The sequence below is a fragment of the Meleagris gallopavo genome, chromosome 10 (genome assembly GCF_000146605.3).
Source record: "Meleagris gallopavo isolate NT-WF06-2002-E0010 breed Aviagen turkey brand Nicholas breeding stock chromosome 10, Turkey_5.1, whole genome shotgun sequence".
NCBI classification, from domain to species: Eukaryota; Metazoa; Chordata; class Aves; order Galliformes; family Phasianidae; genus Meleagris; species Meleagris gallopavo.
The window spans coordinates 20,565,212-20,576,628 of NC_015020.2; the positions used below are offsets into that span (position 1 = coordinate 20,565,212).

The 11,417-nt window shown below is 44.0% G+C and overlaps 1 protein-coding gene across 1 annotated transcript; it reads right to left on the bottom strand.

Moving 5' to 3' along the window:
• Positions 1 to 41: 41 nt before the first annotated feature.
• Positions 42 to 6,343, bottom strand: LOC100549121 (cytochrome P450 2J2-like). The gene is made up of 6 exons (XM_031554948.1): positions 5,950 to 6,343; positions 4,268 to 4,430; positions 3,515 to 3,655; positions 1,839 to 1,999; positions 1,000 to 1,176; positions 42 to 645 (listed from the first exon to the last, which is right to left on the bottom strand). The coding sequence occupies exons 1-6, from the start codon at positions 6,148 to 6,150 to the stop codon at positions 472 to 474; spliced, it is 1,017 nt and encodes a 338-aa protein (XP_031410808.1). The 5' UTR covers positions 6,151 to 6,343; the 3' UTR covers positions 42 to 471.
• Positions 6,344 to 11,417: the final 5,074 nt, after the last annotated feature.

Below are 11,417 nucleotides of genomic sequence, written 5' to 3' on the forward strand. Positions count from 1 at the left end.
ATATATATATATGTGTGTGTGTGTGTGTGTGCGTGCGCACGCTCAAAAAGCTCTGAATGAGAAAACTGGGCCACAAGCATGTCTGTTACAAGAAGGAAGGGAGCAAGGTCTTGTACTAAGGTGAGGGATGGGCTGCTCAGATGTAATAGCAGTAGGTGTAGAAAAAGCAAAAAGAATTCACTTACCTCAGAAAGGCCCACACAGTCCTCGGATAAACAGAGATCTCAAACAAGATACTCTTACCTCCACTGCCAACCCTTAAATGAAGTCTGGGAAAGAGTGGATCCTGGCTCCACCCTTTCAAGTCATTCAGGCACACTCCATGCACCTGAGCTCTCCTGTGTTTGCCCTGCCTTTCCATCAGGTGTTCAATCAGTGGTTCAAGCAGTGACTTAGCATTTCCACTGCACGTGTCCTGTGTGGTGAGCCTAGAAACAACTCAGTTTTTTGTTTCACTTATCTGGTTTTGGGCTATGTGATGAAAGACCCATCAGTGGCCCTACCCTGAATGTGGGGGTACACGGCCATGTAGAGCAGAGCCCAACGGATGGCGGTTGCTGTTGTCTCTGTCCCAGTCAAGAAGAGGTCCAGTGTGGAGCAGAGCAGATTTTCCTCATGAAAATAGGAGTTGGTGTCACCCTTAAACTTACATAAAAAGAAGACAGTAGAAGTGCTTATTAGGGAGGGGATGCTTTCAAAAACCCAACCCAAAACCAAAACGCCCTCCTGCAAATTCTCATAGGAACATGAATAAGTTCCCCGAGAGCCCTCCTATGCCAGTTGACAGAATGAGAAATAGAAGATTAAGTGTAAATACTTCCAAATGAAAAAAAAAAATCTAATGTGTTTTGAAAGCGATCAAAATCCTGCTGCTGCTGCTAAAAAATCTGACATGAAAGAGGTAAGGGAGGAAAAAGCCCTTCTAACAAAGTTGCCTTGGGTCTTGTCTGCTCATTTTTGTGATTAAGCTTTAAGTGGCCTTAGGTATTTCCCTCTCACCTTTTCTATTTCCTTTAAGTAACAGTCAATGTAATCTCCCACGTCAGACTGGTCCAAGTTCTCCTTGTGTTTTGCAATCACTCCCCTCACAAAATGCTGAAGTTTCTCCCAGTGCCTGAAGATTTTCCTGAAGGGCCCTGGTAGCCATCTCATTATCAAAGGGAAAGCATTATACAGCTGGTGAGAAATCAAACAGAGCACAAAAGCACTTACTGGGGTGAAAAAAGATCAGGTCTCACAGTTGAGATGGTAGTACAAATTGTTAGTTCCACTTGCTCAAAGGATAAATCAGTTTTGAGACAAAGGTCAACTAAGTCAATGAGGAGGAGCCCACTGGTGTTGGGGTTGGCAGGGACCAATTTGTCTGGTTCAAGGTGTGTGGCAATACAGAAACTATGGCAGCCCCCAGAGCCATCTACTTTGGTAATAAACTCAGGGTCTCACTCATCTTGTCATACAATACAAGCATGCAGAATCTGGTTGGGAAAGGGGTAGAAGGGAGGAGATGGGAATTTTGACTGAGTGCTACTATTTTCTTTTTGTAGAAATGTAGATATTTAAAAGGTATTTTTTCCATTTTTCCATTGCTCTTCTGTTCTGCTTGGTACAAGGTTGACTTTACAATCCCACAATCTTTTTTCCTCCATGTACCTCAATCATTTTAACTCGCTTGCTTTCCTGATGGATTTAATGGATTAACCCAGCCTCATGTAAATTAATACCCACGGTCATTTCTCTTACAACACGACTCTTTTTCTACAGGGAAAAGCAGATTACTTCAGTACCTTAGAAACTCATTTCCAAGCGCTTACATGGAGCTGAAGTTAAAAAGGTTTTACCTGGCCCCAGAAGCTTCCTATCAGCAGCAGTGTTTCTGCGAGCAAGTGCAGTAATTCCTGGAAGTTGCTGTCATGGTAGTCGAAGCGGTTCCCAAAAGTTATGGAACAGATAATGTTTGAAACAGCGCTATTAATTTTGTAATGAGGGTCAAACGGTTGCCCTGAGGGGAACAAAATGAAAACTGTGAGGCTTGGTCTTTAATCTCAGATATAGCACTCTGTACACAACAGATGTGAAAATGGGGTAAGGCCTCACCTACTACCTACTCATGGTGATGCTGAGGCTTCACCCTTGTCTTGGGATCCCCACTACCTCTAAAAGCTGGGTGCTGTATGCCTCAGCATCCTTTCCCGAGGACATCCCCTTCCATCTAGGCTGTGGCACAGCCCAGTGTTAGCACTGAGCTTCTGAAACAGGATCTGAGCCTTTTCCCAGTGTAAACAAGTAGTTATGGCTGTTGGGTTTGTTTGCTCATCATTGGTGTCCATCTTAAACACCAAGAGAAGGTCCCTTCAAACCTTTGCCTGGGGCAGGAAACTTAAGACCAGTCACACTGCAAATATGTCATTGTATTGGCCTTTGGCCACGCACCACGAAGTATTCAAGCAGGAAAATCCAGCAATAGCTCACATGGCCAACAGACATGATGCACACTGGCTCCTAAAGGAGCAAAGCGTGGCGTGATGCTCATCACATCTGCTTTCCTCAGGAGAGCTATTGAGCAGAGGCCACCATCTCCCAGAGCACATTTAGAAAGCCCAGATCACTACTTGCTGTGATAGGAGAGAGTAATATCTGTAATGAGTCCAGCATGGCTCTGAGCTGTGCCGGCGCAGTGGGGAGCATCGTGTTGAGATGCAAGGCACCATGCACAGCACTGCTCATCTCTCCATTCTGAGAAAGTAATTAAGCTGGGCTGGTGCTCAGATACTGGAGTGATGGACAAGATCACTATTTGTCATTACTAATGGGAAGAAAGGCCCGAAACTGCAGCTTAATTAGTTTATTGATTAGGTCTATAAAGGACTATAATCAATTGGCAACATGAAGTATTTGGCCTGTTCAAAGCAACTGCAATTAAAATGGAGCAAGTTCAGTATATAATTTCACAATTCCTATTTAGATCTTTCTTGTTTACTATATATAGCTCCATAGAATTAGCTAAACCCCATCTGCTTCTATTTAAAGCTGAAGTGCTACATCACCCATATACCAACATACAAATTATTCTTACTAATATCTCTCTGGCACTTCTTAAAAGCTGGACCATAAAAGAGCAAAGCACACGCTTCATCTGTGCATGATACAAAAGGAAAGCCTGACTAAACAAGTTTTAAAATACTTTGCAAAGCCAAGGACAAGCAGAGGTTAACGGAGCCTTTGAGAGAATGTGCTTGATATCATGAGAGCTGCATTTCTGCCTTTGCAGGCTACAGAAAGGGCTTTCTTAGACACATAAACATACCGATTTTAATAAGCATCTACTATATATTCGTTTAATTCTAGTAAGGAAGAATTGAAATGGCAGACCTAAAAGGCAGAATCTGGAAACCTAAGATAGAGATCTGTGCTACTGCAGAGTTGCTCTGCATATTAGGAGTCACACTGGTGTGAACTCATCTGGTAAGAGGCTGGCTGAAAGCTTTGGGCACAGTGCTGCCCAAGGACTGCCTACCCTTCTCTTCCTCCATCGCCTCCACGAGGTACCGGCTCTCTTCTTGCACTTTTGACTCAAAACTGACCACAGTGTTTTTCAGCGTTGCTAAAACAAACTTTCTCTGTTGCCTCCATATGTGCCCATTTGAGGATATAAGACCTGTAGAAAAACAGACAAACAAAAGCTAGCTCTGTGTGGAATGTGAGTGACAGGATTCAGAAATGGCCATCGGTCTTAAAAACCCCAAACCGAAGCAAATAAGAACAGCAGACATTGAGAAGCTATAGCTTCGCCTGGGAATTAAAATTCAAGGGTAACTGGCTTATGCTAAATATCTAGCTTTATGGATTTTCTTCTTTGTCACTTTGCGTGGGAAAAAAAGGTGTAAGCCAAAATACTCTGAGTACGATCACGCTGCTGGCAGAGCTGCTGCAGGAGCAGCAGAACCCGCCTCTGGAGCTACGTGTAGCCAGGGAAAGAAAGTAAAGGGGAGATAAATCCAAGGGGAACACTCTTCAAGAGACACTGGACAGCCTGCATTTGTTTCTTGTCTTTCACCCGACTCAACACATCACGTTGATCCCCGACTTATCCCTAAATCCCAGACAGGTTCAAATATATACCTGTGAGATTATTAGGCTGAGTTCAGTTCTTGTCTTCCTCTACAAACAGGCTTTTATTGGCACAGTTACTGAGGGCTGAATTCGGCCTCCTTTACTCTAATTGTTATCACTGCAAATAGATTGCCAAAATGTTGAAAGCTATACTTACCAAAGCCTCTAAAAATTTCTTGGAGAAGTGGAATATGTGGCCGATCTGCAAATATTTCAGCCTGGTGGACAAGAGCTTCTCTCACCATCTGGTACCCACTGACTACCACAAAAGTCAGACCTCCGAACTGCACGCTGAAGATGTTCCCATACCTTGCAGTAAGCTGAAAGAGAGTCCATTACTCTCTGAGAGCAAGAAGACGGACAAGACCTGGGATCAAACTTTGAGTTTAGTTCCATTTGGAGCATTGAGTTGGGCTTAAGAAAAATCCAAACCCAAGTCTTCCATGGGTCCCACCCAACCTAAACTATTCTGCAAAGGCTGGAGACGACATAAGAAATATTAGTGAGCTGTGGTGTGGCAAGGATGATTTGCATACTGGCTTTCACCAGGCTGTTGTGTCAATTTAACTTGAACCCAAGGACTTTTGGACTGATGGGCACCTGCTCCTTCCCTCTTCTTCACCAAAAGAGTGAAGGAGGCAAAGGCTCCACCTGGGTCACCGACACCAGGCTCTTGCTGCTGAAAGCAAGGCACAACACATAGTCTATTTCACCAACTTTGTTTAAAGTAGTGAGATTTCTTGCTCCAGCTGTCACAGTTAGAAAGTGGCTCCAACTGCTGATGCTCAGAAAACTTCCTCTAATTTTAAGCCTGAATGCATTTATAGCCAATTTATAGCCATTTTCCTTGCATGGACATTGCTAGCATTAGCCTCTCCTCTTCAGCATTTAGCTCCCTGATGTATAAGGGCAGAGGACAATTATATCCTCTCTTGGGTCCTCATTTGCCAAGGAATTCAACGTGCATGCTCCTCGGCGTGACTCTGCAGGAGAGGACATGCATGGTCACCCTGAACTCACATGGTGGCTAGTGAAATGAGCCTAGGATCAAATGGGCAGCTCTGCCAGTGCTTGCAAATGAATGTGATTAATTTTATTAGTAATAATTATAAATGTTGATAAAATGACCTGAGCATACTGTCTCTGTTCCCTGGGGGATAGCCCTGCTAATGGCTGGGGTAGATGAGATAGGGTCCTCTTTTAAATTGAAGCAAGAGACTAAAAGTCAATCACCAGAAGGATACTTGCAACCAGCACATCAGAACCTTATCTCCCACTCTCTCAGACAAGGTACTCCACATGTATCAGCTATCACTCTGTTGTTGGCTTTGGTGGGAGTCAAAGCTCATGAAACCTTTCTAAAGTTATCACTGCCTCTTTCTGTGACACAGAAAAAACCATGGAGGTGTTTAACTCTGGACCTTAGTCTTTCTTTCAGATGTAATGGTGCAAATTGCAGATCTCTGGGCAAAGACAATGACAATACAATTTTCAGAGGCGAAGTTCCCTGTTCAAACAGTTTGTTTCCCACTGTCCCTCACCCATCCTGACCCATACCCTCCAAACTCTTCCTGGGCTGAAGCACACAATAGTTGTGTTGAAATGGGAAGAAAAAGGAGGAACATGCAGACATTCCTCTGGTACAAATTCCCTTCTGATGAAACCGTCCAGTTCCTTTGGAAGAGGGGATGGTGGTAAGGGATAAACCCAATAGTTGTCTACATTGTTATTACACACCTTGTAAACCAGAAGTTGCCTTTGCTTTGCCTTTGATAAGTGACAAAAATCACTGAAAAGGTACAATATTAATAGTAGGAGAAATGTCCATGAAGGTCTTACCTTCTGCATCTCAAGATGGAGAGGTTGCCTTAAATCCACAATGGTTCCCACAAGTGGAAATAGCTGTGGCCCTGGAGGGAAATTCCTGGGACGCCTCTTTCTCACAAAGTCAGCAATCAGAAGAAACATGACAAGAACCGCCAAGAGCATTGAAACGTTCAGCTTTTCCAACTGGGAAATGGACCAAAAGCGAAACTCCATGTTGGTTGACGAACTCCCGGTTTTTCGTCCCAGGAAAGCACTTGATGCTGGTGTTCAACTTGCTGAAACAGGAGTAAGGAGGGACTAGTGAAGAAAAATAATGAGGATGTCCATAGCTCCTGGGCTTTGCACAGACAGCTTGTGCCCAGTGATGACTTGCTGAGTAATTTAAACACTGGGACCTTCAACAACAGCCCTTCAAACATCTGCCAAACAAAAGCAATCTTTAAAACCTTTGGCTTTACATCTCAGTCAAGGACCTAATTTCCTTATAGAAGAAAATTCCTCCCCTCCGCCCTTAACAAGGAGCTCCTTTATACAGACACCTAACCGGGATTATAAGCATTACAAACATTTGAGGTTAAGAGAAAGCAGCTTACTGTCACGGAGTAAACTAGATCAATCTACGCCCATGACAGGGGGGCAGTAGGCCCCTGAGCCCCCCCGACCCCACAAAATGGGAAGAAAAAGGGAAAAGGGGTAGGAAGATGGGAGCTAGGCCCAAGGAAGGGAAAAGAAACAGCGGCAATGATCTATGGAGGAAAACTTATTTTACTAACTATGATAACAGAATGCAAGATAACACAATAGAATACAATCTAATTGAAATTGAGACTAATAAACCAAATAAAATAGGAAAGAGAGAGAGTTCCTGAGACCAGTCAAACCTGAAAAGCTTGGAACGGCTAGGAAAGCACCCTCCAGCACCCTCTGCAAGGTGGTAAGAGATCACCCAACTAGGAAGAGCCAGATCCCATGACTTCTATGGCGTACTGAGACAGGTACCTGGAATTGGAACATTAATGCTTTAACTTGCAGTGCACTACATGGTGTTATGATGTGGAATACCGAAAACCAAAAATCACAAAACCATGATACTTAGCTAATTACACATGGTAGATATTGCATAATTTAAAAACTGTAAGGCATCTGAGGTGATGGACAGCATGCGAGTTGCCAAGGGGCTGATCCTGTTAAGCTCTAAGCACTGTCTGGGAAGGGCTAGATGCCTTCAGCACCCACCAAAGCCTGCTCAGCTTTGCTGGAGTCAGGTGAAGTTCGGACAAGGGAAGCACTGTAAAAGCTCTAGGTTCAACTTAGATGAGAGTTAAAGGAGCTTAATTTTGAGAGTGAGAACACAGGCTCATGTGCTTGTTGGCTAAAGGAGAGATTGGAACTTACTTATTTTAATCTCCCAGATTTTCACAAAGCTCCTCTGAATAAAGCTTCATGCTGTCCAGAGGAAGGCTGCAATGGACCGACAGTGACCTCCATGTCCGTGAACCACCCTCGAGTCAGTTGCCAATATTTTAGCTTTGATTTGTTTCCACATCTTTTATATCTGTCTATCTATATGTATGTCACCCCTTAAGAACTGCACTTCACAAACTACATTTATACTGATGCAGAACTGTCGATAATGATTTCAAAATGGCTGGCCTAGAAATTATGGTGAGACTGATAGTCGAGCCCAGATCTGTTTAGCCTGGGGAAAAGAACACTGAGAGGGGATCCAATAAATGTTCATAAATATATATGGTGGGAGATGGGAGGCAAATGCATGAGGCCAGGCTCTTCTTGGTGGTACGTAGTGATAGGACAAGGAGTAATGGTCTAAAACTTGAACATAGGAAGTTCCATATTGACATGTGGAAGAACTTCTTTATGGTGAAGGGAATGAAGCACTGGAACAGGCTGCCCAAAGTGGTGGCAGTGTCTCCTATGGAAATATTCAAGACCCATCTGGATGCCTACCTGCGTGACCTATTGTAGGGAACTGCTTCAGCAGGGGGGTTGGACTTGATGATCTCTTGAGGTCTCTTCCCACCTCTGCAATTTTGGGATTCTGTGTATGGTAATTTTTTATTTTCTTCAACATTTTCTAGAAGGCTTTAATTTTTTAGAAAAACAAAATAAAACAAAACAAAACAGCAACACAACAGCATATATTCATGGGAAATAATCTTTGGGCAAAAGATGTTGATATTTCTATTTCTCTTTACTGTCCATGTGCTTTACTACTTATTGACTGCTATACCACATACAGACTGCATGACAGAATTGCACCTTAGCACAGGATTCCTCCTTAACAATGATGCCTATCTGCAACCCAACACTCTTAGGTTTGAAATATTATTTACAGGTTTTGGGATTGGGCACAAACTGTGGATCCGTAATGGGGGAAACGCTGCACATCACTGGTCTGTACTGTACCATCACTGTAGCACAGCTGTGAGCAGTGGTGGTTGGGCACTCTTTGCTTGTCCCCCTTGCTGGTGCAAGGCTGATCCCTTGTCTCTTTACATCACTGCACCCTCTCAGTGTGGTGAGATGAGCCTCGGAGGCTAAATCAGGATAGTGGGCTCGTGCTCTTCATCCTGGCATCGGGGAGATGACTCGGTTGGTGGAGGTGTCAGCCTACAGCATGCTCAAAGGGACTGTGATGATAAGGCGTCAACTTCTGCTAGCCCAGTTTCACTCCTCTGTTCTTCGCTATGCCATATGATTTGTCAGCATGCACACAGAGTGCAGATCCCTCTACCACTTGTGGCTGCTGTGAATTGGGCTACGTGCAAAGCCAAGGTGTTAATGTGTTCTTCTGGGTGGTGTTGTGGGGGTGGATGCATCGTGGTTGACAGGAGAAATGTTATTTTTAGCTGGAGGAGCACATTTTGCATGTACTCACATGTGTCTTGTCAGTCAGAAACCTCATGCCTATTACTTTGCCTTGAAGATTCCCATGTCCAAATGCATCTCTTCACAAAGTCCCTAACTTGGTAGATTTATTAAAAATCAGGGAAGAGCACTCCAGCATTACCACGCCTCTCCTAATCTCGGTAGGCAATAACACCTGTAAGTTACCATTGCAATGGTGCTGTTTCGGGTCCCAGCTTTTAATCAAATCAGAGCACAGTGATGTGTAAATCCCCAGAGAACTCAGGAAATCACAGCACTACGGCTTGTGGGCAAAGAAAAAGTGTTGGACAATTCTTATTTCTGCAGTTTCTGCAAAACCTTGTCACCTAGAAGGTAAGCCTGTGTCCCTGGGCAGCACCACAAGCACAGGAATATAAACCCTTTGTTGTCTAATAGCCAAAATGTGAATTCATGCAGGATGAGGATGGTATGCCAACACCTAATAGGGAGCAGGTTGTAAGCCCACCTTCCCCGTTTCCTCCTAGAATGCTCTTCTAACCATAGTATAAAAATTCTGGCCATCTCACCTGAGCTCGTGGGTATCGGGCAGAGAGATACACTGTGCCATATTGCATGGACACACACCCATCACTGCTTAAGTATTAAGGCATCTTGATCAGCCAACAGACAGAAATTGGCCCATATGCTTTGTACCTTCTTCCCTGGCTAGATGTCTAACTGTGTGCAGAAGGTTTTGAAACACAAAGAGAAACATTCTGTTAAAAACTCAATTACCATTTGTTTTTCAAGATATAGTATCCCATTATTTTTTCCAGAGAAGTGAAATTCAATAAGGTTACAACAGAATGTAGTCCAACAGTTACCGTACTTCCAGAGCATTATTTAAGCTACAGAATTTCTTAATGATTAGAAACATATGTAGGAAAAATCACATGCAAAATGAGAATGACTGGAGACAATTTTCCCCCTGAACACTTTTTTTGCAGTCGAGTAACAGCTCTGTGGTTCCCCTTGCAGTTTGCAGGACCTCCAGGAGACGCAGGAGGTGTGGGATGCCCACATGGCCATGCCGACCAACAGGCCCAGAAAAGTCAAAGGAAGCAGGGAATATTTTGCTGCTTCTTTCTTTCTCACATCAGACCCAAAAAAACATTTTTTTGCTGGTGAACAACCCCACTGTGTACATGGGATCACGTCCCAAAGGGCTTTGTGCACGCACAGCTGTCGCTTCACGATCCAACCCAGGTGAGTCCAAATGGACCCAGAGGTGATGGCGGCTTTGGACATTCATTTCCTTTTAGGATTTGTGTTATTGGATCTGATGAAACCTACGGGAGATGTGTAATTGCAGAAAGTGAGGAGCTGTGAGTACTGCAGCACCCGTACCTCCTGGAGCAATCTGCAAAGTATGTGCTTGAACCCAGTGCTAAAAGGAGGAAAAGCCAAAGTTCCACATTTTGGTGTGACTTCACCATGGGAGCTCAGGGCTCAAATATCTCAGGGAGTCAGACTCCAAGCCCCAAAATCGAGGAAGAGAGTCCCTCATTACTGCTATGTGTGCATGGCAAATACCCAAACATCTCCAATTTTACATCTTCCCTTTTTTCTACCTAGGAGTAGATGCAAATGCTCTCCTACATGCCTCTCACTTTTTACCTCCTGGCTGCAGTGGAGCTTTCAGAATGGATTAAAGCTGTAAAACAAGCAGCTGTCACTGTGAATGGTTAAACTGAGGTGTTTTGAGCCTAAGCTGAACAATATGAGTGTACTTGTAAAGTGGCCCTTGGTGCAACCCAGGAAGTTTCCAGAGGATGGCACATTTGGTTCCCTTCTGTAACAAACCACCATTTCCCTTTTCTGCCATAGAAGACAGTTGAAGAGCTTTTCTTCACATCTCTCAGCCCGATAATTACACGCAGGTAGCAAGAAGCACATGGGGCCCCCTGCCTGTGCCTCCACACCCCAAACACCTCCACTTTTTGGTCTTCAGGACAAGATTTTGTTCTCTTTGCTGCATTGCTTTTGCCAGCTCCGTGCAGTGATGCGTCCACGTGGCCACATCGAGTCAGATTTGGGGGTGCTGGACTGTGCTCAGCATTGGGTTCCCGCACCAGAGCTCTTCCTTTGGCTCTCGGTAAACCTCTGAAATTCTCTCCTTCCTAAGATGCACCTTTTCAATATTCACAGAGAAGAGTATAGTCACATATTCCTCTCAAAGCCACAAGGACTTGACTAGAGCTAAAATGTCATTTATGTACATATCACAAGCATTTTTCTAGGCACAGATGTCTTTCTGGTGCCAATATGCTGTTTATGTACTTATCTGTCACAAGCACATGTCTACATACATATGCCCTGCTGGCAGAGGCACAGAGCATTTTGAAACTCTTATTAGACTGCTAATGAATAATACGCATACAAAGGAGAAAACAGAAGGTGGATCTATCAGGAACAGCCTCTTTCCTAACTACCTTTTAATTGTAGGAGAGGAAGAAAAGAGATGAATTTTGATATGTTGGCATCTGCGAAGGCCTGCTTAGCAGCACCCAACGCCATCGTTTTAAAAGAGGATTTTTCACAGGTTTGGGTATTTGGGGAGGAGAGGGAAG

Coding starts and splice junctions, on each gene's coding strand:
- LOC100549121 (XM_031554948.1), bottom strand. CDS start 6,150: ATGGAGTTTCGCTTTTGGTCCATTTCCCAGTTGGAAAAGCTGAACGTT. Junction 4,431..5,949: donor TCCATCTTGAGATGCAGAAG/GTAAGACCTTCA, acceptor ACTCTCTTTCAG/CTTACTGCAAGGTATGGGAA. Junction 646..999: donor ACTTAAAGGAAATAGAAAAG/GTGAGAGGGAAA, acceptor TTTTTATGTAAG/TTTAAGGGTGACACCAACTC.